The sequence below is a fragment of the Girardinichthys multiradiatus genome, chromosome 8 (genome assembly GCF_021462225.1).
Source record: "Girardinichthys multiradiatus isolate DD_20200921_A chromosome 8, DD_fGirMul_XY1, whole genome shotgun sequence".
In the NCBI taxonomy this organism is placed as follows: domain Eukaryota; kingdom Metazoa; phylum Chordata; class Actinopteri; order Cyprinodontiformes; family Goodeidae; genus Girardinichthys; species Girardinichthys multiradiatus.
The window spans coordinates 14,509,460-14,537,122 of record NC_061801.1 but is presented as its reverse complement, the minus strand read 5'-3'; the positions used below and the strand labels follow the sequence as shown (position 1 = coordinate 14,537,122).

At 38.5% G+C, this 27,663-nt stretch overlaps 1 protein-coding gene across 6 annotated transcripts in view; it reads right to left on the bottom strand.

The window, feature by feature from the left end:
- Nucleotides 1-4,817: 4,817 nt before the first annotated feature.
- The window catches only part of dab2ipb (DAB2 interacting protein b), a 211,915-nt gene continuing 189,069 nt past the window's right edge, over nt 4,818-27,663 (bottom strand). For 5 of the 6 annotated variants that reach the window (XM_047372559.1, XM_047372560.1, XM_047372561.1 and 2 more), the window contains 6 exons: nt 26,795-26,982; nt 22,191-23,073; nt 19,859-19,996; nt 10,490-10,692; nt 10,317-10,404; nt 4,818-7,776 (listed from right to left, as the gene is read on the bottom strand). In XM_047372559.1, coding sequence (XP_047228515.1) covers nt 7,609-7,776; nt 10,317-10,404; nt 10,490-10,692; nt 19,859-19,996; nt 22,191-23,073; nt 26,795-26,982 — 1,668 coding nt within the window. In that variant the 3' untranslated portion in view covers nt 4,818-7,608. The remainder of the gene's footprint in view (nt 7,777-10,316; nt 10,405-10,489; nt 10,693-19,858; nt 19,997-22,190; nt 23,074-26,794; nt 26,983-27,663) is intronic. The other variant, XM_047372562.1, reaches the window with a different exon arrangement.

The window sequence follows — 27,663 nt, the reverse complement described above, 5'->3', positions numbered from 1 at the left end:
TTATCCACAATCTTCCTCAGGGTCCGGTCACCTCTTCTCGTTGTGCAGCGTTTTCTGCCACACTTTTTCCTTCCCACAGACTTCCCACTGAGGTGCCTTGATACAGCACTCTGGGAACAGCCTATTCGTACAGAAATTTCTTTCTGTGTCTTACCCTCTTGCTTGAGGGTGTCAATAGTGGCCTTCTGGACAGCAGTCAGGTCGGCAGTCTTACCCATGATTGAGGTTTTGAGTGATGAACCAGGCTGGGAGTTTTAAAGGCCCCAGGAATCGTTTGCAGGTATTTAGAGTTAACTTGTTGATTCAGATGATTAGGTTCATAGCTCGTTTAGAGACCCTTTTAATGATATGCTAATTTTGTGAGATAGGAATTTTGGGTTTTCATGAGCTGTATGCCAAAATCATTCGTATTAAGACAATAAAAGACCTGAAATATTTCAGTTAGTGTGCAATGAATCTAAAATATATGACTGTTAAATTTTCATCATGACATTATGGAAAATAATGAACTTTATCACAATATGCTAATATTTTGAGAAGGACCAGTATTTTCTATGGGTGGCTTAACAGAAATGCACACCATACGTCTCAGATTTACATTTGTCTATCAAAAAAATCCTAATAGAACACACTGATGTTTGCAGAAGTACCAGTACACAATGTGACTTCAAAGGATATACTTTGCAATGCACTGTATACATTTTACTGGCCCCTCTGTTGGCAGTGTGGTCCTATTTATGTCTCGGTCCTCAACGAGGTTGATGGATGAATCGGAAACGGCTCATTTTTATGTGTTTTAAGACCTTCGATATGTTTCACTGCGCAACCATCTGCCCATGTTTCCTCAACCTTCTGTTGTGGAGGCTGGCAGTCCCAGCTGACACCGTAGCTCCAGTGTCTATTCATCACAGCACTGTGTTGTTGTCGCTCAGTGGAGCCAACAAATGTGTGACAGTCAGTTATGTTCTACCTTTCATCCCTTATAAAATGTTCCAGATCAGGAAAAAGAAGTAAAAATAAAACACCTCAATGTTTGATGCTTTTGAATCATGAAACATTTCTAAGAGTGATGATTATGTTAATATGCCTGATACCCTAAATGTGTCTTTGCTGCAGGAAGCCTGTTTCATTTGGCTAAAGAAATAAGTTAGCCTCGCGGGGAGTAATTACTAACATGGATTTTTCACTTTAAAATACATACTGTTACAGATCTGCACCAGTTAAAGTAATGAAACATGATACTGCCTTTTTTTTTGCCTTCCCTTTGCAGCACATGATCATGATTCATATCTCTTTTTGAAGATTTTAGATTAATTAAAGGTTTCAAAAAAGCCTTTTCACTTTCACATGTTTGGCTTTTTCCTACCGGCTGTGGGGAATAACAATCAGACAGTATGTAGGTCATGCTTGCTGTGCAAAGTAGGCACTGCTCAAACCATTCATTCATGTCTCCATCATACCCCCCGCTCTGCCTTTTGGATCCCCACTCTGAGCATATGTTCTCTCTAGATGCCTATAATCAATCTAGGTCTCCTTGAGTATTTAATGAACATGTGATTCATCATGCATGCTGTCAAATCTGGGTTCATTTAGCTTTCACAGTTTAAAACATCACAGAGAGCCACAGGGAAGAGAGTTTAAAATAGCTAAATAAAACTTTAATAGGTCTAGTTGCAAATGTACATAAATTGCACAGCCACATTTTGTCAACACAAATTCTTCTGTACATTATTGTTTTGTCACTGTCATCAAAGGAAGCAGAATCCAGCAAATACTTTATACTTTCAACATACTTACAAAAGTATTTTCTACAATATAATAGAAAACATACATCTTTTACTTATAGCTTTATAATTCATTTAATCCTCTCTTTGATTGGTTGAAATATGTCAAGAATGAGCTTTTGTTTTTGTGATTCATGAAATAAAAAACCAAAAGCTGATCATTGGTGCCTTAATGTTGGTTGCTTATTGAAAAATAAAACTTTTAATGAATGAAGTTTAATTTTTGAAAGTTTAAAGCAAGACTGAGTTAAATGCTAAACTGCTGCTGAGCAAAATATATTTGGCTTGTTCAGTGTTTAGATATTAAATAGAAAACAAAGATACAACTTAATAGTTTCATAATTTTACACAAGGGTGTCAACTATGTAGCTACATGCTAATTACAAAAAAGTTAGCCAAGCTGAAATGCAAAATTGCTTATGGAACCAAGTGAGAGGGAAACAAAATCAACGAAAGAATCAAAAATGCCAGATTTTTGGGAAATACAAATTCCAACACACCTAGTAGCTTAGCATTTAGATAAACAGAAAATTAGCATTGTGTTATAATGCTAATGCTAAAATATAAACTTCTCTGCAAATTAGCCCAGTTTCACAAATTGCAAAACCTGTGGTGGTTTAGCAATTAGTTACACAGTGGACAAAAGGCTAAAAGCTATTCAGTAAATGTATTTTCGGTTTATAATAATATATGACAATGATGAGAAGGTTTTTTTTTTAGCAAAACACATCTCAAGACATAATGTTTAGTGCTTTTCTGGCTGAATTCAACTAATTTATTAACTCTGTTATGCAAGATCAGCTAGCTACAAAATGCTCCACTTCCAAGCTGAATGCTAAAAAGAATTGTTTTTGTTTATTCTCAAATTAGATAATTAAGAAACAATTGTTTATAGTCTAATCTACACAACTTATATATATATATATTTATCAAGAATTTAAAATTAAGTTCAACATTTAGCTGAGCAGTAGTTTAGCATTTAAGTGTATTGCAGTTCAGTTGCAAGGAAATCAAACAGCATGCAGTTAGTAGCTTCCCACAATTTTGAAATGTTTTATGACAAGTTCAAAACATGGGGAAGTAAACTTAAGACTGTATGTAAATAACTGATTTCTTCATCTAATTTGGTCAGCATATATAACTATTGCTAATCAATGTAAAACAAAAAGAATTTGACTAATTGTATTTGTCAAAGGAATCATAGTCTTGCTTTAATTTTTGCAGACATAATTAAAACAGCTTTAGGGCTGTCTACTACAGGTCCTTCTCAAAATATTAGCATATTGTGATAAAGTTCATTATTTTCTATAATGTAATGATGAAAATTTAACATTCATATATTTTAGATTCATTGCACACTAACTGAAATATTTCAGGTCTTTTATTGTCTTAATACGGATGATTTTGGCATACAGCTCATGAAAACCCAAAATTCCTATCTCACAAAATTAGCATATTTCATCCGACCAATAAAAGAAAAGTGTTTTTAATACAAAAAACGTCAACCTTCAAATAATCATGTACAGTTATGCACTCAATACTTGGTCGGGAATACTTTTGCAGAAATGACTGCTTCAATGCGGCGTGGCATGGAGGCAATCAGCCTGTGGCACTGCTGAGGTCTTATGGAGGCCCAGGATGCTTCGATAGCGGCCTTTAGCTCATCCAGAGTGTTGGGTCTTGAGTCTCTCAACGTTCTCTTCACAATATCCCACAGATTCTCTATGGGGTTCAGGTCAGGAGAGTTGGCAGACCAATTGAGCACAGTGATACCATGGTCAGTAAACCATTTACCAGTGGTTTTGGCACTGTGAGCAGGTGCCAGGTTGTGCTGAAAAATGAAATCTTCATCTCCATAAAGCTTTTCAGCAGATGGAAGCATGAAGTGCTCCAAAATCTCCTGATAGCTGGCTGCATTGACCCTGCCCTTGATAAAACACAGTGGACCAACACCAGCAGCTGACACGGCACCCCAGACCATCACTGACTGTGGGTACTTGACACTGGACTTCTGGCATTTTGGCATTTCCTTCTCCCCAGTCTTCCTCCAGACTCTGGCACCTTGATTTCCGAATGACATGCAGAATTTGCTTTCATCCGAAAAAAGTACTTTGGACCACTGAGCAACAGTCCAGTGCTGCTTCTCTGTAGCCCAGGTCTGGGGAATGCGGCACCTGTAGCCCATTTCCTGCACACACCTGTGCACGGTGGCTCTGGATGTTTCTACTCCACACTCAGTCAACTGCTTCCGCAGGTCCCCCAAGGTCTGGAATCGGCCCTTCTCCACAATCTTCCTCAGGGTCTGGTCACCTCTTCTCGTTGTGCAGCGTTTTCTGCCACACTTTTTCCTTCCCACAGACTTCCCACTGAGGTGCCTTGATACAGCACTCTGGGAACAGCCTATTCGTACAGAAATTTCTTTCTGTGTCTTACCCTCTTGCTTGAGGGTGTCAATAGTGGCCTTCTGGACAGCAGTCAGGTCGGCAGTCTTACCCATGATTGAGGTTTTGAGTGATGAACCAGGCTGGGAGTTTTAAAGGCCCCAGGAATCGTTTGCAGGTATTTAGAGTTAACTTGTTGATTCAGATGATTAGGTTCATAGCTCGTTTAGAGACCCTTTTAATGATATGCTAATTTTGTGAGATAGGAATTTTGGGTTTTCATGAGCTGTATGCCAAAATCATCCGTATTAAGACAATAAAAGACCTGAAATATTTCAGTTAGTGTGCAATGAATCTAAAATATATGAATGTTAAATTTTCATCATGACATTATGGAAAATAATGAACTTTATCACAATATGCTAATATTTTGAGAAGGACCAGTATATATCAGATATATCTGAAACTTATGAACCTTCAAATGCCTGAAACACGTTCTATGGTTTAAAAAGTGAAATAGAAATCAACCACTGAATGTAAAAGTGCATTAAATGAGACTGACGAGATTAACAGGATTGTGCTTGCGCCGCTCATCAGACTCAAGTTGGCTTGAAACCAGCAAGGCATACATCTCAAGAGTCAAACTCCTATGTAATCAGTTCTTTTTTGTTTTTGGCTAGAGATAACACACTGTAAATACAAACACAAAAGCTTTTCAACAGAGAGAACACTAACAGGTTAATTGATTTGTATAGTTCTACCAAATGAGGACAGATGACCGACTGGGCTATTTGTATTTACAATAGCAATAATGATACAGCAGAGTCTGAGCACAAAAAACATTTACAAAAAGCTCTGTTAACATCAGGTAAAAATAGTGAGGGTATTTTATTTACATAATCCCATGTAGTCACCCCCCCTCCCACACACACACACACACACATATATATATATATATATATATATATATATATATATATATATATGCTATTTATTCAAGCAACCAACTGTTCAGCTGGAGACCAAAGGACACAAATGGGCGTTGATGCTATGACTGGCTCTCAACCAGGGATGAAGCATGCAGGGCCTCACATCTCATGTATTTATGCTTTTACAGGTAAGAAAGAATATTACAAAAAATATACAAAAAAAAGCAGATGTTGAGATGGTAGTGAGTAATGACAGGAGACTTTAGATTTGTCTATACATTCAGAAGCAAAAGGGATGAGGTCAGGTAGAGTAAGAAAAAGACAAGAGAGAAAGCTAGTGCCAAGGATCAATGGAGTCACAGTTCGGATGCAACGTACTTCATTTCAGCCGACAAATAAAGTGGTTAGAAAACTAAATGAATGGAATCTAAAGACAATGGCTCGCTACTTTATTGTATAGTATGAGTGAGTGCATCAAGACACATCACTTGATGGCTCCTGTGCAACTAGAGAGAACTGACCATCATCCAACAACAACTAATCTGTTATTTACAGAGCAGTGATGAGCACCAGAAAAACCAACTACTTAACTGTGATCGGGGCAGTTGTGGGTATCAAGGTACACCAATTAGCCATTGGCTGGTTATTGGTATCAGGGTAGAAAAGTTACCATTTAAAATTTGTATATGTAATGCAGGGTTCCCTAAGTTTTTTTTTTCTCAAAGTTATCATACTGAGAGATTTGCATTCTAGCCCTTGCCTAATACCAAGGTTTTTAAAAGGGAGCAAAAGCTTCCCTAAATCCCATTCCAAAGGTTTTTAGTTCTAACAGTGAGATACGAGAATAGAGCCAGAGTAAACTGGAGCTTTCTCCAGCTACATAGAAGTAATAGGTAACAGTGCAGAGCTGCCCATTTGCCAACTTGTTGATGCACACTGCTGGTTAGCAGGCTGAAAAGAGGCTACTGTAAATTCCCTTAACTCCAAAAAAAAAAAAAAAAGAGTCAAAATCAGCTGTTTGGAGATATTTTTAGTTGTGACAAAATGGACCTCTATGAAAACTAACATAGCTCCACCTATCAATCTAATTATTACAGTTGGCAAATCATCAGCAGCATGTCTGTCTATAAGTCTGCTGGAGGCTCTGCCCAAGCAAGGACAAGGCAGCCAAATCAACGGGTGTCATAAACAGAAAATACCTATAGCAATAAGCATGGTAAATTATTTTTACAGCAGCAGGTATAGTTGTAGATTTGTAGTTTAAAGATAATCAGATTAAACGTTTTTTTTTTTTGTGTGTTAATAGAACAATAACCCAGCTGTGTTATCATTCTGGCCTATGCCTAGAACCTTTAAAAAACTAAATAATGATGCAGGATTTTTTAACATCTGTATAGGCATTTCCCTAAATATTGTGCATAAATTACATAAAGAACAATAAAGGCTCTTTGAGGGATGAATGAGGTGCCGATCACTGCTCAGGATGGTCCACCTCTCTAGGGCTCCAATGCAAGCTGCACAGTATAATCTCTCACCATTAGAGAAGAAAAATTACATTAGAACTCTTAAATAAAGGGCTGCTTTCATATTTGACTTTATCAAATATAGGTATATGTGTGTATACTCTAGAAGAAAAAAATGCATACATCTATATAAAATTTCATTAATATAGTATCACATAGAATTCATTTACTTTAGTGTTTATTATACATTAATCGCATTTTATGTTGTATATTTTTTTTTTTTTTTACAAATCCACAGTAGAAGTTGTGCCTTTGCTTTTTTGCAGAAACGGGGTGGAGAGTGGGGGTGTTTGGTGTTGTGGGGCGTAAAGAAAAGGTGTGTTCCCCTACTTAAGGCGTTTCGTGTACCAATAGCTTTTCACAAAGTGCACTGCTTGGGGGTTGGAAGGAGGCGGAAGGGTAAACGGGACGCTCAGGAACACACCTCTAAGTTAAAAGGGAAGTAAAGAAGATTGTTTTGGATTTTAAAATATCTATTTATAGCTCATATTTGATTCTTTAAAAACATATCCTTTGAGATAAAGCATTGGAAATTAAACCTCTGGAGAGAAACTTAACTGAAAATCCTCAATGTGTGGTTTTAATGGGTCCACTTTGCTGTCAGGAGGGAAAGGAGGAGCGGATGGTCGATGTCTGTGGTTTTTATAGTGGTTTGTCCCAGGCGTGGATGGGGGCTTGAGAAATTCATCCACAGCTTGGAGTTTTTATATACAAGCTCTGCCCCGCCTCCTCTTTCCATCACCTTCCCAAAGAAGGCCATCAGGTGATCTGCTCCAAGCTGCAACCCTTCTGGGTAGCCCCTTGCAAAAATGCCCTCGCATTAACGTCGTCTCCAAACAGAGAAAAAGTGGATATCTCTTCTGGAAGTACACTGACTGCTTTCCAAACACACCAACGCACAGTCTTACAGTCCATCTAACAGGCACAAATCAACCCAAGAGGATGAATACACTGTACACACTCAGGAGCCTCAAACACACTCGGAGCAGCCTTAACAGTTGCTGCTGTTCCGAAACTCTCCGTTCTCTGTGATCTGCAGCTTGGTGGGGTTGGTGGGGGAGATGCCGTTGCGGGTCTGCATGCTGTAACGCTCCTTCAGCTGGCTGAGCGCGCTCATGAGACGAGCGTTGGCGGCATCCAGTGACGCTATGCGCTTCTCCTGCAAAGACAAAGTCAGAAAAAAAAGATTTCTGAAAAAAGTTCCAGACCAGCTACTGTGATTTGTTCTTCTACTAAGATCAGAATTTGTTTTATTTCTTTGCTAAACTTTCAAACAGTATTCCTATAAGCTTTGTTCCGACAGATTCCAAACAGCATCTTATGGTTTTTGTGATGATTAACATCTGATTAAAAGCTTTAAGATGACAAATAGCAATGCATTAAAAAGACTAAATACCCCTCTTTACATTAAAGAAAAAAATCATATTTTTAATCAAAACAGCGAAACAAAATAAAGAATTATCTGCCTTTTCTTTGCTTTTTATAGCAAATGTTTTTGACACCATGAGCTTTTTGGGAACTGCCTGTACCCAATAAAAATCTTCAGTGTGTTCTAGAGCTGCAGACCGTGACTGCCTGTGGCTAGAAACAGAAAGCTCATTGTTTTCTTGACAATAAAACCCTTTTTGATGGTTGTCTAATGGTTGTCTGGCCATCTTTTGGAAACGCATTAAAGTTTGGAGTGAGCGCTTAAACTTTCCTTAAAGACCTTTATGTAGATAGTGGGAGAGAAAGTAAAGACGGCAACCTTCTATCAAAACAATTAGCTGCATTTTCTTCAGAGTCTGAGCCAACAGAATAATAAATTGAACATGAGTATTTTGACGTGTCCTACTAGATTAGTGCTTCTGTGTTCTTTTTTTGTCTCTGCTCTGTTCTCTCAAACCCCCAGTCGGTCGTGGCAGATGGCCGCTCACACTGAGCCTGGTTCTGCTGGAGGTTTCTTCCTGTTAAAAGGGAGTTTTCCTCTCCAATGTCTCTACATGCATGCTCAGTTTGATGGATTGCTGCAAAGTCAATGCAAGCCACTGTCCACTATCTACATGCTCATCTAGAGGGAGTGAATGCTCCAAGTCACTGACACAATGCTGCTGGGTTTCCTTAGATAGAAAACCTTTTAACCGATTTGAATAATAAACTGAATCTTACTGCACTGTTTGATAGTTAGGATTAATTGGAATGTATGTACCTGACTTTAAATCTGTATGATTTGATTGAATTGACTTCGTAACGTTCCCTGAGACGACATGTGTTATGATATGGCTCTATTTAAAGAAAACTGAATTGAATCGACTTCCTGCTCGATTACCACATTTGTAGCCTAAAGTCACATTTTGGGGCCAAACAACTGTAGAGACTTATTGAGTTAGAGAAGGAAGCAATAATGTCTACTCAAAATAATGTTTTGACAGCTACATTACTGTAGGGCGGTTAAATGCGCAAGAAGAAATAGTATTTTGTGCAGAAAAGCAAGACTTCTTGCATTCACTGCCGCTATATTGTACACATCCACTGCAGATCTCACTTATATTAAGTAATCTGGTGACATGGTTGTTTACAGAAAAGGTAGTGCTGAAACCTGTGGATTACAATGTAATGCTTACTTTTTAATATTGCCAGTATTTTAGTTTAAGGTATTTTTTATCATGAGAGCTTTTGAATTCCTAAGTGGAGTCCTGGTTTATCAAGTCTTCAAGCTGCTCTAATGGCTTCCTGCTCCCATTTAGATCAATTATGATACAAATCTTTGCCTTGTTCTGTGATGGACAGGCAACCTGTCCAGAGTGCACCCCGCCTCTCACCCAATGACCTCTCGAGATAGGCGCCATCTCCCCCCAGTGACCCTGCAAGGATAAGCAGGCACAGAATGGCTAGATCGCCTTTCGAAATCACAGCTGAGTTGGAGACTTTGGATTCATCTTGGGCAGTTGTTGTCTTAGACACTGGTACCTGATTTCAGTGTTTTGTACGTAATATCACTTTTCATCAACTTTCGACATTTTTCTTTTATTATATATATATATATATATATATATATATATATATATATATATATATAATTCAAATGAATATAACCAAGATGAGAGACTAAACACACCTTAACAGGACAAATTGTTGGGATGATGATACTGTATATGCCCTTGAGCTATCAAAACCAAACAGTCAAATGCAGATTCACACAAACTATCTGCTTCCATATAAGACTGAGCTGATCTGCCAAAACACGTCCCACCCTGCTTGAGTAGTGCCTTTTATATTTTGTTTTTCTCTGCCTGTTTACTGAGAGCACTGATTACGTGACTGAGCTGTGGTTGTTCGCAAACACACACGCTCATTACTGTGGGCGTGAAGGAGATTAATGACCTTTGTTTTTCTGTGTGTGAATTTGCATTAATGTCATGTTGCAGGGTGGTTGTTTTCTGGTTTGACTTCAACCCAGAAATTGATTTTTGTGGCTGGGGTCACAAAAATAAATGTTGTTCCTCAGAAAATGACTGCACTAAATTCTGAGGCATTCTGTTCAGCCATTGGAGCTTCCCCCTGCCAGATCAGATACAGTTATGAATTAAACATCTACTTGTATTCAATGAACCAAGACTACAGCATGACAGTGGCAGCATGACAAATTCGGCATCACTAATGCCACCTGCACAGGAAGTGTTTTCTATTAGTCAGCATATTTCGACAGACCAAACAGACCTGTGCATCAATGATCTTTTGTTTAGAGTCCACGACTGCTTGCATGTCAGAGTGGTCCTTCTTCAGCTCCTCTTCCACTGACATTAATCTGGATGTTACAACAATGGGTGATACATTTGTTAGAGTTATAGAGCAAATAAACAGCACCATAACTATGGACTTATTCTTCCCACCGGCTGATGATGCTTTTCATCTGAAGGTCTTTGTCGTCCTGTTGCCTGCGTAGACGCTCCTCCGACTCCTCCAGCCTGGCCTGGTACTCCAGCAGGACCTTCTGAGCCTGCTCATCCTGACCCCTTAGACGGGCTTCATACTCCTCCAGCTTTTGCACAGAGGCACGCAGTTTCTCCTGCAGCACTGCTATCTCCTGCTGGTACTGAGTAATACATCAGAGACACAAAGAGATTCATCATCAGACCTATCAGAAGCCTTCCCTTCTTATAATTTTAACCACTGACAACAACAAAAGTGGGGTAAATATGCCAGCACCTGAAAATAAAAATAACTTCTGTCAAGAAGATAGAGTAGGTCTCTGTCTTATATAATCATATCATATTTATATAATCATAGCAATTGTAAGCTAGCTTTTTAGCTGCACTGTTAACTTCTAGTTGACAGACTCCACTGATTTGGGTTTATATCCAAGGACTTGGTGATAACGTTTCCATAACAGAGACAGAAAAGTTCAGAGGCATATGTTAAATTACAAGAAGAGGAAGAGAGCTGCAAACTAAACCCAAAATATCTCTACCTGCCCATCATCGAACCTCATGGGGGGTATCAGGAAGTTCTCTTCATGCCAGAGGGAGCAAGCAAAGGGTAGAAATTGATTTTTGCGTGAGAAAAAATGACAGTGAGGGGTACCAGGAAAACTGTAAAGTTCTGAGCTGAACTACAGTGCCCTACAAAAGTATTCACAAAAGTGTCCTGAAGCTTTTCATGCTTTATCACGTGATAACCACAAACCTTCAATGCATTTTGTAGAACCACATTTTGTTCCAACTGCAGCTGGGATATGTCTCTACCAGCTTTGCATATCAACAGACTAAAATCTTTGCACTACTGAGCTTTTTAAAATAAAGGACTGAGGACTGGTCTATAACGGGGACCAAAGCTCGGGATATTTTTTTATAACCTAAATCTGCTTTAAAATTTAAACTTCCACAACTTTATCCCTGACCTGTTTTGCTGTGTTCCTTCGACTTTAAAATACAGACTTCTGAGTTCATTCCCACACCTTACACCTGTGTTAGAATAAAAAGCGCTGTCTGTTGCCCACATCTCATAGTTCATTGCCATAGTACAGATGAAACTACATCTTATCAGCTTATTTCATTTTGAAACAACTTGTTTGCTTATCTTGACTGAATCAGGATGTATTTTATTTAAACAAAATCCTGCAACCTTAAACAACACCTGATAGTGTTGTTTTGGACAACCTTTCCCGGCATACTGAATTATCTGATTCCCTTGCACACAGTGAGAATGCTGCTGGGATAACTTATCTTTGTTTGTCACCTTCCACCCATTTTCATTTCTGTCCCAAGCCTGCCAAATCAAAGAGACATTTTCCTGTTCAGCCACTTTCTACAAGGAAGAAGTGACCTGAAACAGATTTATCTTGTTGGCTGCTTCCTGTTCCTTTCTCCATTTCTGATATCTCTCTGTTCTTGTGTCCAATTCCCCTGAGAACGAGTGACATCTGCTGTGACCGAGCCTTTGTCCTGCTCCTTTGTCTCCCTGAAACAAACCACGTATAGAATCTGCCCGGCTCTACTTAAGCTCCCCACTCTTACCTATATTCTCCCTGTCAATGCAAAAGAAATGTCTGAGAAGATTCGTGAAGTTTTAATTATTTGTGACTCATTCCGTTAAATTGTATGGTGACTTGCATATAACGCTCAGCAGAATATAGAGGAACATTAACATACACTGTATGAATTTTGATAAGAGGACTAAACAAAAGATAGGTGGAAAACAAAGGAGCTTTGAACAGCTGTCTGGATGTTCCAGCTGACAACATTTCAGATAAAGTTATCTTTCCATTTAGGTCAACAATGGACATCTTTCACACGAAGCAATGCACTTTGTGTGAAAATAGTCATCATCGTGGGAGAACATGCCAAAAGGAAACTAGCGTAGATGTAATACACTTGATTTCAAATTTAATAAAAAAGACTAACTGAACTAAACACATGTTGTTTTAGTAAGCTTTAAAATTGGGAATAATTTCTTTCAAACTGAAATATTTGGTTTGCAGGGTATTATTCTTCGGAATCTAATACCACCATGGGTGTTTGGCTGATGTGCACTTTGTATTACTCCTATACAATTTTGGTTAGCTGTGCCAGAAACTCTCTTGCAAAAGGATTAAATCAGATGTGAAACAGCATTGTAGGAATGACACAGGAAACCCTCTATGTTGTTCTTCTATTCAGTTGGAGATCCTGCTCCATCTAAAATTTCAAAATTCACTTTTTATCACCACAAATTGTATTTTACAGGAATTTCATGTGATTGACTAATACAAAGTACTGCATCATTATGAAATAGAAGGAAAATGTTGCATAGTTTACTTTATAAATGAGGCATGTAATGGGCCACCTATGGATTCACATTTTGCTGTATTTACAGCTGTTAATCATTTTTGGATAAGAATTTTTCTCCAAGTCTTGCTACAGATTCTTGAGTAGTTGTAGGTATGCAGTTTGACTTGGGCATTCAGACACAATAATCTGCTTTGATGTGAACTAGTCCATCGTAGCTCTGGCTGGATGTGCAGTGGTATGCCCTTCTGTTTTGCAGCCTCTAAACCCTGGCGCACACAGCATAGTTTAAAAAAAGCTACAGAACTTAAACATGTCACATTCTGCGAACTTGATATGACAGTAAATCGTGTCACACTGAGCGATAGAAGATGCCAGACTGCACAGTTTGTTACTGTGGCAGAATATTGTCAGACAGATCTGACAGACATGTCAGTCAGTCAATGAATGGACAGCAAGTTATGGGCGTTGATGTACTTATTAGAGTAAGATGCTGAGAAGAGGAAAGGAAACAGCAGTAGAAGTGTTAATGCCTGAGATAAGGGAGAAAAAAATAAGATGTGTTGGTCACAGCTCAAGCCAGAATGGACATTAATCCCAGAAAATTTCTGACACTGCCTGATATTTGTCATAGGTTGTCTTGCTAAATCGGCTGTTGGCCACCGCTTCAAGCTCACAACCAGACATTTCTTGTCAAGATTAAATAATTTTTTCTAAGACGGCTGATAATCATACAGTGTGACTCCAACAGGAGATGTTTTCTTCTTCTCCTTTTCTTGTTCTCTGTCCTTCGATCCTGACTAGTTTCCCTGTCCATGCTGAATGAAACCATCACAACACCATAATGCTTACACCCCAGGTAGAGTGTAGATATGCAGTGTTTTAGGCTACAAATTATGTTTTGCATGTAGGCCAAAAAAGTCTCTTTTGTGCTCATCTGACCACATGACCTTCTTCCATGTTTTCTGTCCTCTACACTTCTTGAACCAAACTGCAGACAGGACTTCTCATGGCTCTGTTTCAACAATATTAAATTTTTTGTTTATTTATATAGCGCCAATTCACAACACATGTCGTCTCAAGTCACTTCACAAAGGTTTGGAATGGTATAGGGTTGTTGGGGAGGTTAGATTAAACTACTGAGTGTTAGAGTTTGGCCATTTTAGAATGGGCTATGTGTAGGGGTACTAAGTAAAATAATACACTGATAAAGTTTGTCCATCTAGAGCCCACTGGTGGGCATTGTTATACTAAAAACCACAAGGATTGGGGGCACCTCTCTCTGTCAGACTGATTATAACCATTGGAAAAGAAAAGGGATCATACAGGTAGCAGAAATGGGGGGTGTGTTTGCACCTCAACCATAACTGAGCCAGTTTAGGCTAAACCTGACTCCCCCTAACTCCATCCAACAGGGAGGGAGGAAGGCAGAGGTAAAAATAATTGGAGAGTGTGGTTTCCTGTTGCATTGTGTGAAAGGTGGGTAACTTTAAAATGGGCTAAGCCAATTCAATTGAATCATATAGATTTCAAGTAAGGTACATACATTCCAATTAATCCTAACCATTGAACAGTGCAGTCAGATTCAGTTATTTATTCAAATTGGATAAAACGTTTTTCTATCTAAGGAAACCCAGCAGATTGCATCCAGTCAGAGACTTGTAGCATTCACTCCTCCTGGATGAGCATGTAGAGACAGTGGACAGTCACTGGCGTTGACTTTGCAGCAATCCCTCATACTGAGCAATGGCTTTCCTCTTATCACACTTCAATAAAGGAAGGTTTCATGGAGTTCACAACTATAGTTTTTGTGTCGTGAGACTCCATGCCCAGGTGTGGATCTCTGCATCTCATCCAGAGCTACTGTGGACCTTTTGGCTGTATCTCTGAAGAGGTGGATGTCTTGATTTGCATTTGTGCCATATTTCTTCCATGTTCAGATTAGAAACTGTACAATGTCAAGGCTTACACTGCTTTAAATCTCCCTAAACTACACTGAGGGTTGCAGTTGTAACGTGACAAAATGTGGAAATGTTTGAGACATGTAAATATTATAAATAATAATAATAATATGAAAACATTTTGCAAGGCGCTGAAGATCCTGAAGTACATGTAAACAACACTCTCAGTTTATGTTATTATAAACATTTGTGATTGATTATGGCTTCTAACGAGGAGTTATAAGGGTAACACCACACTAACTCAGATATTTTGGAAATAAGCCATTTTCTGCTGTTTTTGCATCTCATTCTCATGTAAACAACTTTTTCCAGAGATAAAAGCAGATTGCTACCAACTCTTCCAAATCCAAGCTCTGTTTTCCTGAGAAATTGAGATGTTAAAGAAATCCTCACGGCCATTTATTTAGTTGCTTATTTTACTTAGTGGATGACAGTGATTTTAAATGTATTTCCACAACTATCAATAGACCCTGACAGCATTACAAACTGCTGGTGTGATGAGAAGCTTACTTATTGAAAGAAAATGTCTAACAATGTTGTAAAAACAAAAGTTGTTTGGAGAGAATCAATAGATGGCTCCCTCCAAATTTAATGGCACCCCTGGTAAATATATGTATAATGTCTTACTATGAAATTCAAGTTTTATTTTAGCAGTATAATCTCATATTGAATTTCTTTGAAAAATACAATCTTTAATTGTATTATATTTATCCAATGTGAGGAAATAGTTATATTTAATACAATCATTTCTGTCACAACCTCTGGTATCCTGAAACAGTCCTATATAATGTGTGTTTATCTACAGCCTTATGTAAATGCACATTTTAATATTTAACTTGATCAGATTGTTGAGAATGGTAAATTAGTTTTCTTGACTACCTGACTCCCTTAGGTATAAATATGCCTTGACATAGAGTCCAACCTCTGTTAGCCATTCTTCAAAATGGGATAAACAACAGAACATGCCAGCAAAGTAAGGCAGATGTTTGTTGATCTTCATAAGACAGGAAAAGCCAAAATCTACAGTCAGTGTTAATTAAAAAGTGTAGAAAAGACTGGATTTGTCACGAAGGTTGGACGAGGACCTAATTTTATGTTGCTACCCTGCACAGCTGGTAAGAGAGGTAAAAAAAAAAGTGTGTAAAGCTCATTGTCAGATAACTGCTGCAAGAGTCTTTCAGTGTGAAATTATGCAACTGCAATACAAAAAGATTGTATTTTAAGCATTTTACTCATATAAGGGATGCCAGTAAATTACAAGGTTCCTGAATATGCTCAGAATAGTCTTTCTTTATTTTTCACCATATCATTATTCACCACCTACTGGCCAGGCATGTTTATTTCAACATTTTTTGGTAGAGGGGTGTGACTAAGTAGTAAGTGTAGAGAGGGGAAAACAAGAAAAGGATTTGGCTTGAAGGCTGTTGTTGGAGTTAAAATAACCAAATTCTTTGCAAATTCATGAAGAGAAACATCATACTGAACTTGCTGAACTGTAAGCCCAAAGAGTCCATGACCGAGATGTACTATTAGATTCACTTAGTTATTCACAAATAATTTCTCTATTTCTGAGATGGTTTGATTTAAATAACTCTATCTTAAAGAAGAAATCTCTCTATTTTAACATCTCATACATTGTTCTTAGTGATATTTAATGCTATGCGCGACCCTGGATTTAGCTTTTGCAAGAACACAAGCAAATATGCTCCTGGAAAAAAGAATTCAGGAACATGCGCTTTATATTTCTACAGGTTTAACGACATTGCAGTGTGCATTATAAATGCATTTACTGTAACACTGAGTAGATCATTAGCAGCAGCTCGTCTCTAAGCCGCGGCACTGTGGAGGCAGAACTGTCTTCCAGTCCTTTCTGCTATTTCAGGGTGGCTGTGGTTTCTTTGTTAAGACTCATGTTATTGCCTTCTTTGGTAGCTCTCCCTCCCAGGGCTGCTGACTTCCATAAAGTATGAGCTATGTTAGGATGACAGGTTTGCTCTCATTATAGATAGGTGGGGGGGATAGAGGGAGCATGTGGGAACTAAGCAAAGCATAGAAACAGAGTGGAAATGAGCAGCTGTAGACATTGGGAAGCAGAAGAAGCAGCACAAAAGCGACTTTTTGTCTCACTCACACACATGCACACACAGGCAATAAGCAATCTGTGTCAATTTTCTGCGTTAATTCTCACACAGACATATATAGTTTTAAGTTTGGTTTGAGAGTGTTTTTTGTGATGGTAAGGTGGGGTGGGGAATGGTAAGAGTTTTTATTAACGTGGCATGTTTGTCATGTGAAGATCACTGCACTCAAAATTAAAGTTGTCCTGTTTGTATAGCATCAGAACTCTTTTCCTACGCATTTCAAAATTATATTAGATCAAGTGTTCAACGTGGCGATAATTATTTATTTTAGTTATTTTTCAGCTAGGAAACTACTTAACTCAGCTTATAGGAGTACATTTAACATTTCCCCCCTTGCAAATGATAAAAACTGAGTATATTTAAATTAGTTCCATTTGGCTGAATTAAAAAGACATGTAAATCTATTTAAATGGCCTTTTCAACTGCCTCCAGGTCAAACATTTGACCTATTACCAAGAAAATAATCAACAGATTAATGAAGTTGTTGCAGAATTAGTGCTGATATTGAGTACTGGTGCCTGGAGACCTGCAGATAATTTTCCTCTGTTTAGCCTAAAAGTGTTACTGTGTGTTTCTGCACAGTGCTGGCTGAGTAAAGAGCTAAATAAAAGCAACACAACATTTTAAGTCAGACATAATTCCAAAAATACATATTGTGCTTACATGGTTACATGGTTACATGGAGTTACAACCAGATTCAATAGATGCTATAACCCCAGTTTTGTCTTCTGTGTAAACATATAAAGTTTGTCTTCAGGAGAGAATATCAGGAGTTTCTCTCAAATCTGAATCAAAATCAAGGTCAAAGTGGAAATGTTACAGCAGAAAAAACAAGACAAGAAAAGCTGTTTTCAGAAAGTGTACACATTGCCCTGTAAAAGTCTGCATACCTCTTTAACCTTATTTACATATTTTCCCGTTATAACAATTTTCAATGTTTTGTGTTAGGATTTTATGTAACCGAGCAACACAAAGTAGTGCATAGTTGTGTAGGGAGAAGAAAAGCATACAAAGTATTCTCCTCCTTTGGCATTTCTCATGTTTTGTTGTTTCATTTACAGAACATGCTTAAAACTTTGAAGATGTATTATTATTATTTTTTATTGGAAGCAAACAACAAATGGAACAAAATAACAGAAAACCTCAGCATGTACAACTGCTTATCCCCCTAAAGTCAGTACTTTGCAGAGGCACCTTTTGAGGAAATCACAGCTGCAAGTCGCTTTGGATAGGTCTCTATGAGCTTGCCACATCTTGATGCTGGGATTTTTGTCCATTGTTCAAGGCAAAACTGCTCCAGCTCCTTCATGTTGGATAGTTTTTGCTTGTGACTAGCAAGCTTTAACTGACCACAGATTCTCAATTGGACTGAGGTCTGGACTTTGACTAGGCCATTCCAACACATTTAAAGGTTTCCCCTTAAACCACTTGAGTATTGTTTTAGCAGTGTGCTTTGGGTCATTGTGCTACTGGAAGGTGAATCTCTGTCCTGGTCTCAAATCACAGGCAGACTGACACAGGTTTTCCTCAAGAATATCCCTGTACTTAGCACCATCCATTTTTCCTTTGACCCGGATCAGTTTCCTAGTCCCCACAGCATGGTGCAGCCACCACCATGTTTAACTGTGGGTATGGTGTTTTTGGGGTGATGGGATGTGTTGGGCTTGCACCAGATATATAATTTTCCTTGGTGGCCAAAAAGTACAATATTAGTCTCATCTAGCCAGAGTACCTTACTCCACACAGTTTATACATTTCCAATATGCCTTTTGGCAAACTCAAAACGTGTCTTCTTATTGTTCACATCTTTTTCATGTGTCTTATTATTTTTCAGTAATGGATTTATTTCTGGCCAGTAAAGCCCAGCTCTATGGAGTGTATAGCTTATTGTAGTCCTAAGGACAGATATTCCAGACTCTGCTGTGGAACTCTGCAACTCCTTCAGGGTTAACTTTGGTCTCTGTGCTGCCTCTCTGAATAATGCCCTCCTTGCCCTGGTTGTAATTAAACAAAATAGGTAAAAAGCCAAGGGGGTCAATACTTGCAAGGCACTGTGCAAGAATTCACGTATTCAGCCCCCGAGTCAATATTTTGTAAAATCAGCTGATGCTACAATTGAACTTTTCTGGAGTTCTTTTCTGGAAATTTGACCAATCAAGCAAATCTAGTGACTACTATTTTTGCCAAGTATGTTTTTGCAAAATATTTTTCTTTGCAAGACTCTCATTTGGATTTAGGTGTGGACCTTAAATTGGCCTTTTAAACACACAAATACACTTTAATCTATTTCATTTAATTGTAGCTCTGGCTGTATGTTTCTGCTTACCAACCAGTATAAAATGAATATCAGTTTAGAAGAAAATGATTGTTTATCTGTTTTCTTTTAAATTATTTTATAATTGCTGGCCATCTTTTTGGATGTTTTCATTATTGCTTTGTTTATATTCTTTGGTGATAAGCTCCAAGTCTTTGAGGTTGGAAGGCCCCCTTGTAATCACCCTAATCTTTAACTTCGTCCACAGAGTCCCTGGCAAATTGGGACTTTGAATGGGCCAGTCCAAAATACTAATATAGGTACAGTTAGGAGATATTGATAAAAATACAAGATTATTTTACACCTAAATCTGCCAATAATATTAAACCTAAATCTGAAAATTGTCTGAAAACAATGTATACTTCTCCCTCAAAAATTATACACCACTTTGTGTTGGTACATCACATGAAATCCTGATAAAATATGTTAAAGTTTGTGGTTTTAACTCAACAAAATGTGAAAGAGTTCAGGAGTATGCACACTTTTTGTGCTATTAGGTGAAGAAGAGGACAGAAAGAGAGATCAGAGGGGTTATCAAGGGTTTGGGTTGCTAAAGGTCAAAGGTTGGATGACAGGTTACCTTCTCCACCTGAGTCAGATCCTCTCTGTTTCTTAGTGACTCTGGCTCCATCCCCTCATGGTCTAAATACTGCACATTCATATTCAAAAGCCAGGCTGCTGTGCGGTCCAGCGCACTGGGGTTCACTGGGGAGGGGGCCTAGTAAAACCAACACACACATACACACATACACACACACACATGAGCTGAATGAAAGTGTCAGGGAAGGGGCAGGAGGGAGGTTGCAAAAACACAACAGGAACAACAGAAATAAGCTTGAAATGTACCAACTCATCTGGGCTGAAAGCAGCAGGTGGAATGGATGCACACACTTTCTAAGCTCCCACTGTGGCACACACACGTTTTAAATCTGTATCAGAAAACTCCACCTTTTATAATACCAGGAAGTAGATACCCGAGATAAAAAGAGGGAGCTAAAAGCTATCATAGAGTTGTTTAGTTTAAAAGTGATCCTGTTTAATTGGATCAGATGGATTTCCCCTGCTCAGCTGTGATTGGTTCATTCAGGTATTTAATACAGCTAGGCGCATTCAGAGTTACAGGAAAGATTAATTCTTTGGCAGAGTTATGTGCTATAATATCTGAAGCAGCATTTCCTTTGTTTATACAAGCAAAAATGTCTCAGAAGTGTGATTTTATATATTTTATTTAGCATTATATAGTGTCTTCAGTTTTGAACTAATTAAACAGATAACTAAAGCTTTCAGAGGAGTAGTAAAGTAAAGTAAAGCATTACAGAATCCAAGTACTTTTTTAACAGTGTGTTGCTGAAGATTTGCACCTCATTTGCAGGGGCAAATTGCAAATTTTGATTTATATATTCTTAGCAAACCTGGTGTCTCTTTAGCTAATTCATCATAGCAGTGACCAATTGTTCTTTTCAGCAAAGGAGATAGCAAAGATTATAGTTAATATGCAGATATGTTGCCATTAGATGGTAGAGTAATCAGTGCCCAGGGTTTTTATTTACAATGTGGGGCCCCATCTTGGCAGTATTAAACACACACTTACCTGATATTAAAATCCATCCCTGAGCATATACAACGCTAGTCAGAAGTTTAAATACACTCATCATAGACGTGAATTACCTTCTTTATGTATATTTTTCTTTTAAAGATTTATTCAAACTGCTCTTTGTTGGGGCTCAATGCATCAAGCGTGTTTAACATCAGCATTGACTAAGAGGGTGCCCACCAAAAAAAAAAAAAAAAAAAATCAACACCTTTAGGTTTTACTAATATTCGCTGCTACCAGCATGGTAGCTAAGGGCAGTTTTATGGACACACATGGCAAAGTTTAAGCTACTCAAGCACAGTGACAAGACAAATATTTGGAGAAGTCGAGGTAAGGCTTTCAAATTTAGGAACACTGCCTACTGTTGTGGGATTACTGCTTGTGTTACAGGTGGGGATGGACAATTAAAAAAGGCGAATTATCTCCATGTTCTTATATTTCACCTTAAATGAGCAGCTAGATGGTTAAAACAGTCACAATTTTCTTAAACAAACATCTAAATGAGTATTCTAATTGATAAAACAAGCTAATATTACACTTTTGGATATCTTAACTATACTATATATATATATTTTTGGGCGTATGCTTGAGCCAGGAAACCATCTAATTCAAATGAACCCTAGCAATTTTGACAAGAAGAGGCGTTGTTAAATATTTTGCCAGAATTATGCCAGATACTTGTTCATAGCTATAAAAGGCATGCAGTAAAGATCCAACTAAATATTAAAGGGGATGCATGTTTATATTGGAGCCTTTATGTATAATTTTTTACCTTGAGTCAATTAGAGAAAATCCACAAAACATTTAACCATCTGCATCTAACTTTGTCTTTTTTATAAGGAAAGATAATTGCAGTATGACTTTTCCACTCTAAAAAAAGGAACAGTTTAAAGACTCAAAATGAATGATGTTCATGGCTCTAATTAGTGTATGTAAACTTCTGAACCTCGACTGTATGGTAGCCGCTGTGCATACATTTATCTAATAAGATTAAATCTGTCCTTCTACGGCACCCTAATACTCGTCTCATTAAACAAACCCAGTAAAACGGTGTTGTGGGGATGAGCTGCCTGTATGGAAATAACTGTTATTACACAGACTGTGACTGTAGTTCATTAGGGTAAAATATGCTGTCTCTGCAATTACACCCACCAAGGCTTTTCTTCACAAGTAGATGTTGTTTAATATCTTTAATCTCCTATAATTACCTCCAGAGGCGATTCAAGGTTGATACATGGAATAACTTCTTCATAACAGTTTTTTTTTTGTGTTTTTTTTTTTTTATTGAAGTTGCTACAGTTGTATTTTGAACACTGACCTGTTTGTGCTGAGCTCTCTGTTTAGTCTCAGGACTGTCGCTTTTAGAAGAAGATGACTGCTGCCGCAAACGAGCACCACTGGCAGGCCAGTCGGGGGACGACGTCATTATGTTACCAGAGGAGGGGCGAGGGTAAGGGCCACTGCTGAGCAGATTTGGAGGTGTACGGCCTCGGGTAACACTCTGAGGTGGAGGTTGGTCTATCCTCCTCTGTGGGCCGGCGCTGTTCTGTCTGGGGACAGTGGGCTGGTGCTGGTTCTCTGTCAGTGACAGTTGTCGACGATTGAACTCCCCAGAACGCCTTGTGTACTCATCACCGCTGCTTCCCCCACCTCCTCCACCTCCGCTGTGGTTCATAAGGACCTGCTTCCCTCCTGCTGGCCCATCCTCATTGTTGCTATGGGAACTAACAGAACTGTGGCACTCTGACCCCGAATCAGTCATTCCTCGAGGAGACACTGGCAAGCAGGCCGCCATCTGGTAAACTGGGTTCTGGAAGGACAGTGGGGCAAGTAGCTGTGTGGGTCGGCCCGGAGTGCTCTCTGTGCTTGGTGTAGTGGGGGCCTGACCTGGCTTTCTAATGGTAGGACCTCCTGGGACGTTGCCCAGTGAGACTCTGGCTGGCCAGCCTCCTCCCGAAGCTTGGCTTTCACCCAGAACATCTGAAGGGCTTTGAGCAGTTCCAGCATCCAGATTGCGGGGTTCCTGGAGGTCCACCATAGATAAACTCTTGTTGCCATTGGACATGCCCAGCTCAGGCTCATTAGTCTCTGAATAGCTTGAACTGCGAGCTGGGGATGGCTGGATACCTGAGCTCCTTGTCACAAAGAAGATGTCCTTATTTTCTGGAGTGGGTGAAGGTAACCGGGTGAAATCAACTAATCTAAAAGAGGCAGGAAAAAAACATGTTAAATAGTTTTATTAACTATTACAATGAGAAATAATAATAACAACATTAGCATGCCACGACATTCTTGTCAAAGAGAGTTTATTCCAAAATAACTGTTCAGTTGCAAGAAAAATAAGAAAGATCTTGAGTTGCCCTATTGTGTTAAATTGTGATCAATGTATGTTTTTGCATAAAAGAAGAACTTTCTTCTAGGATTGTTCCACAAAAGTGGTAAATGGGTAGAGCTATGACCAGCTAGTTCTTTGAATTAAAAAAAAAAAAAAAAAATGAAGATAATAGACCATGGTATTGACCTGGTGTTAATATGAATATTGTTTTTAGTTTGAAGCTCAGGTATGCAGATTTTTTGTTCCAAGTTTGAAAGATAAAAAGCAAAGACAATGAAATTAACTTTACTTTTACCCTTCTTTGTCTTCCTTTTACTCTTTCTTGTTTAATGTGTGCAAATAAATAAAGCTGAAAACAGACGAATGGAGCCTGAACTTTGTAGATACCGTAAATTGCATCATTCAACAGATTCTCTTCAACCAACCCAATTATATTTCAAATTTATGTCAGTAAAGATTTTTAGAGAAAACTGTGCTGACCCAACTCAGATATATCATAATGGAACACAAAATGTGCCTAATTTTGAAAGAATTACACAGAACTCTAAGGAAAACCATTCAATTTAGAGCAGTTCGCCAACAAAACTGATTTGAAGTAAAAAGGTTGTGGTGCATTTGATTATTCTGGGCTGAGTAACGTTTTTTTTTCATTCATCCGAGGAAGAAAAGCCTGGACTATAAACTTCACGATACAGGCATTTAAAGAGCGATGTCTCTAGTGGGAATAAATGACTCCCTGCTTAGTGAACTTTGTAACTCCACATATTTGGTCCCTCTCTAAAGACTAAAAAGCACTGAAGAGAAGAGGGAAAAATACAAAATGCATTACCCAACCTCTTTAAAATGTGAAAAAGAAATGTATTGATGCTCAAACACTTTCTCGTCCATTCCCTCACTTTTCCTTTCTTCCCTCCTCTCCAGTGACAGATTGAGTCCTGATTACCAAAAGACGTCTACTTTGACAGATGTGACTCATCCAGCAAGAGCCTATCATTCACATCACGCTCAGCTTCTCTCCCTCAGCTTGTCCTTCTCCCCAAGTTCTTAAACTGTCTTTTCTTTACACCTGTTTCTCTCTTTCATTCTGCCCTATTTCTCCCCATCCTGAATCTTGCCGCTGTCTTTTCTTTCCTCCTCCATTTTATGTCACAGGTTGTTGGATGGGAAGCAATTAACGGCGAATGTTGAAGCTCATTTGAATTTCAGTCGCAGAGCTCGGTGATGTGGACACACACGCACGCGCACACACGAGTTGATAAGTGAGCAAACAGTTATTGTGATAAAGTAACAATGAGAGGCTCTGACATCAGGTTATAAATGGGAGCAGCAGTTAATTAGTTCCATTGATCCTGAAGCCTGATGAGAATAATGACAGAAGCAGTCTGACTCACTTCCTGTTTCCCCTCAACATGTTGTCATCTGCTCTGTAATGATGGTAGCTGCAGATCATAGAATACTTCTATTAGACCTCTCACTTTCATGTTAATCTTTTTAAGCATCTCCTTGTCAATGTTCGGTGAGGAGATGAGCAGCATAGGTGCATGTGAGCGTGCATTCATCAACACGGAGATAAAAAAGGTTTCCCAGGCTGATGTAAACAAGTAGAGGTGGTACTCTCACTGCCGTGACACAACCTCAACTGGCAGATATTAACCCGAAACAAACACTGAGTTAAAACAACCTGAATAACGACATATCTGTTGTTGGCATTGACAAGCAGGTTCAAATCAGGCCGGTAAATACATGCAGACTCCTCAAAGTAGCTCGGATTTGGTGGAATTGATTTGTGTGAAAAAATGTCACATTTGCCACTTTCAGACTCACTGAATCATCTAATGCCTGGAACTGCATTGGTCTAATAAATCAGGAACAGCATCAGGATGATGTTTTTAAATGTTTAAAATGTTTTTTTTTTTTTATATATATATATTAAAATTATATTGGAACCACTTTTAGCTATATTGTGTTGATAGCCACCATATTCTCCTTCTCTGTGTCTCAATAACAAAGTTAACATCACTATTGAAATGCTGCCATGCAAAAGTATTTACACCCATTGAACGTTTTCACATTTTGCAAACTTAAATCCTTTCACAAATTTATTTGGATTTTTATGTGATAGGCCAACAAAAAACGGTGAAATTGAGGGAAAATAAACCATGTTTTACATGTTTTTTACATTTCTTTAAAAAACAAAAAATCCATCAAATTTTTACTCTGATACCTCGCAAAAAATCTAGTGGGATGGATTGCCTTGAGAACGCCCCTAATTAGTAAACAGAGTGTACCTCTGAGTCATTATCAGTATGAACACAGCTGTCCACAGAAGACCGAGAAACACAGCAGATAGGTTTAGGTATAAAGCTGTGGAGTAGATTAAAGCAGGATTAGGCTATAAAAGTATTTTCAGAGTTTGAAATATTTTGGTGAGCACCGTTCTATTTATCCCAGATAGAGAATGAACTGCACACCTACCAAAACATGGACATCCACCTAAAATGACAGGGTGGGCAAGTGGGGCATTAATCAGACAGGCAGCTTAGAGGCCAACCTAACCTTAACTTTGGAGGAGCTGCAAAGATCCACACCTCAGGTGGGAGACGTTTTGACAAGAAAATTATTAGTTGACTGTACAGAAGAGTGACAAGAAGCATAATGGTGTTGAAAGAAAACCACAAGGAATCCTGTTTGCAGTTTGCCTCAAGCCATTTAGGGGCCACAGAAAAAACGTGAAGGAATGTTCTTTGGTCAGATGACATCAAAATGAAAATTTTGGATCTACATAAAAAGTGCTATGTGAGGTGGAATATTAACACTGCATATGACCTTACTCACACCATCTTGCACAATGAAAAATGATGGAAGCAGCGTTATGCTGTGGGGAAGCTTTTATTTGGCAGGGAAACTGAGGCTTACAGGTAATACTGGAAGAAAATCTGTGAGACTGGGTTTAGAGCTTTTGAAGACCATCTGTGAACATCAATGTTTGAGCCTTGCCATTGATTCTCAGTTAAATTTAGATCTTTGTGTCGGTCTATTACAAAAAATCCCAGTAAAATACACCGACGTTTGTGGTTGTACTGTGACAAAATGTAAAAACTATAAAAGGTGTAAAAACGTTGGCAAGTCACCGTAGCAAGATGTGAAAACACCAGTTAGCACATCAGTACGAAGCTGAAACAAGCCTGCTTGCTGAACAGTCTTTATTTACACATTCAGCAGCTAAGGACTGAATCACAGATCAGTCTGCTCGTTGTCGTCTCGCCGACGTAACTGTAGACAGGTTGATTTGTCTTGGATAAGTCTGGTTCGTCAAATTTCTAAAAGAACAACTGGTAAGTATTAGTCTCTATCGCAAAAAAAAACTCTCCAAACCTACAGCTAAACTGTGTATTAATAGTGGGAAGTTCAAACTGAAATCTCCACACTTAAAGCATAAAAAATAAGCTTTCTGTCAGCAGCCTATTTGCTGCTACTAGCTTTATTGAACTGATTCTGTCTCTCGTCCACATAGGCTTATTTACTAATAAACCAACTAAATAGTTAAATTCAGTTTGTGTGTTCAGTGTGATTATGATGAACCTTACCCCGATAGCTCATTGTCTATGACCATCTTCTGCAGCCCGGCGGAAATGCTGCAGCTCGCCTCAACAGGAGAGGAAGCCACGGGCTCTGAGGGCAGCCCAGGTATCATCTGGACACTGGACGGGTTAGACAGAGCTGTGCTCACCTCCCAAAGGATTCTGGGCAGAGGACTCAGCTTTGAGGCCATGCTCTGTGAAGACAGACACAATTAAATCAGAGCCAGATGAAATATTTCTCTGGATCCATGGGGATTAGGTATTAATTAAATTTTCTACTTGCATAGTTTTTGACCACATTATTTCCCCCTGCACCATGGAATCAACTATCTTATTCAGACAACATGATTAATAATGTAATAGGATGGGCAGCCTGATGGACTGGAGAATGATCCAGACGGTGATTTCTAAATTATTGAAAGACTGTGTTTGCAAGAGCAAAACCATCTGCAACCAGCATCCACCAGAGCTAATGTGCATTTACTTTGTAAATACTTCACACTGCCCCTCATTTGTGCACTCCTTATGTAATGAAATCATTCATTATTGATTGATTTGGAATAAACATCCTGACATAATCAAAGTGAGATTCAAAGCTAGTGCAATAAAAATCTTTGATCAGCTGAAGCCCCACTTCACAAATAAAAATGCCTGCAACATCAACACACAAATGGATCTCCATCTTTGCAGATTCCTAGATCAGAACTTGTTTTTTTTAGAAGGTAAAGAGTTGACAGAATGTATATAATTAGACTTCTGGTCAGAAGCGTTTATTTCATAATATGTTTTGTTTCTTAGTGATTTATTTGACCAGTGCTTTTTTTCATGGAAAAATGTTTATACAACAAACAACCACACTTACACCCTGAATATTT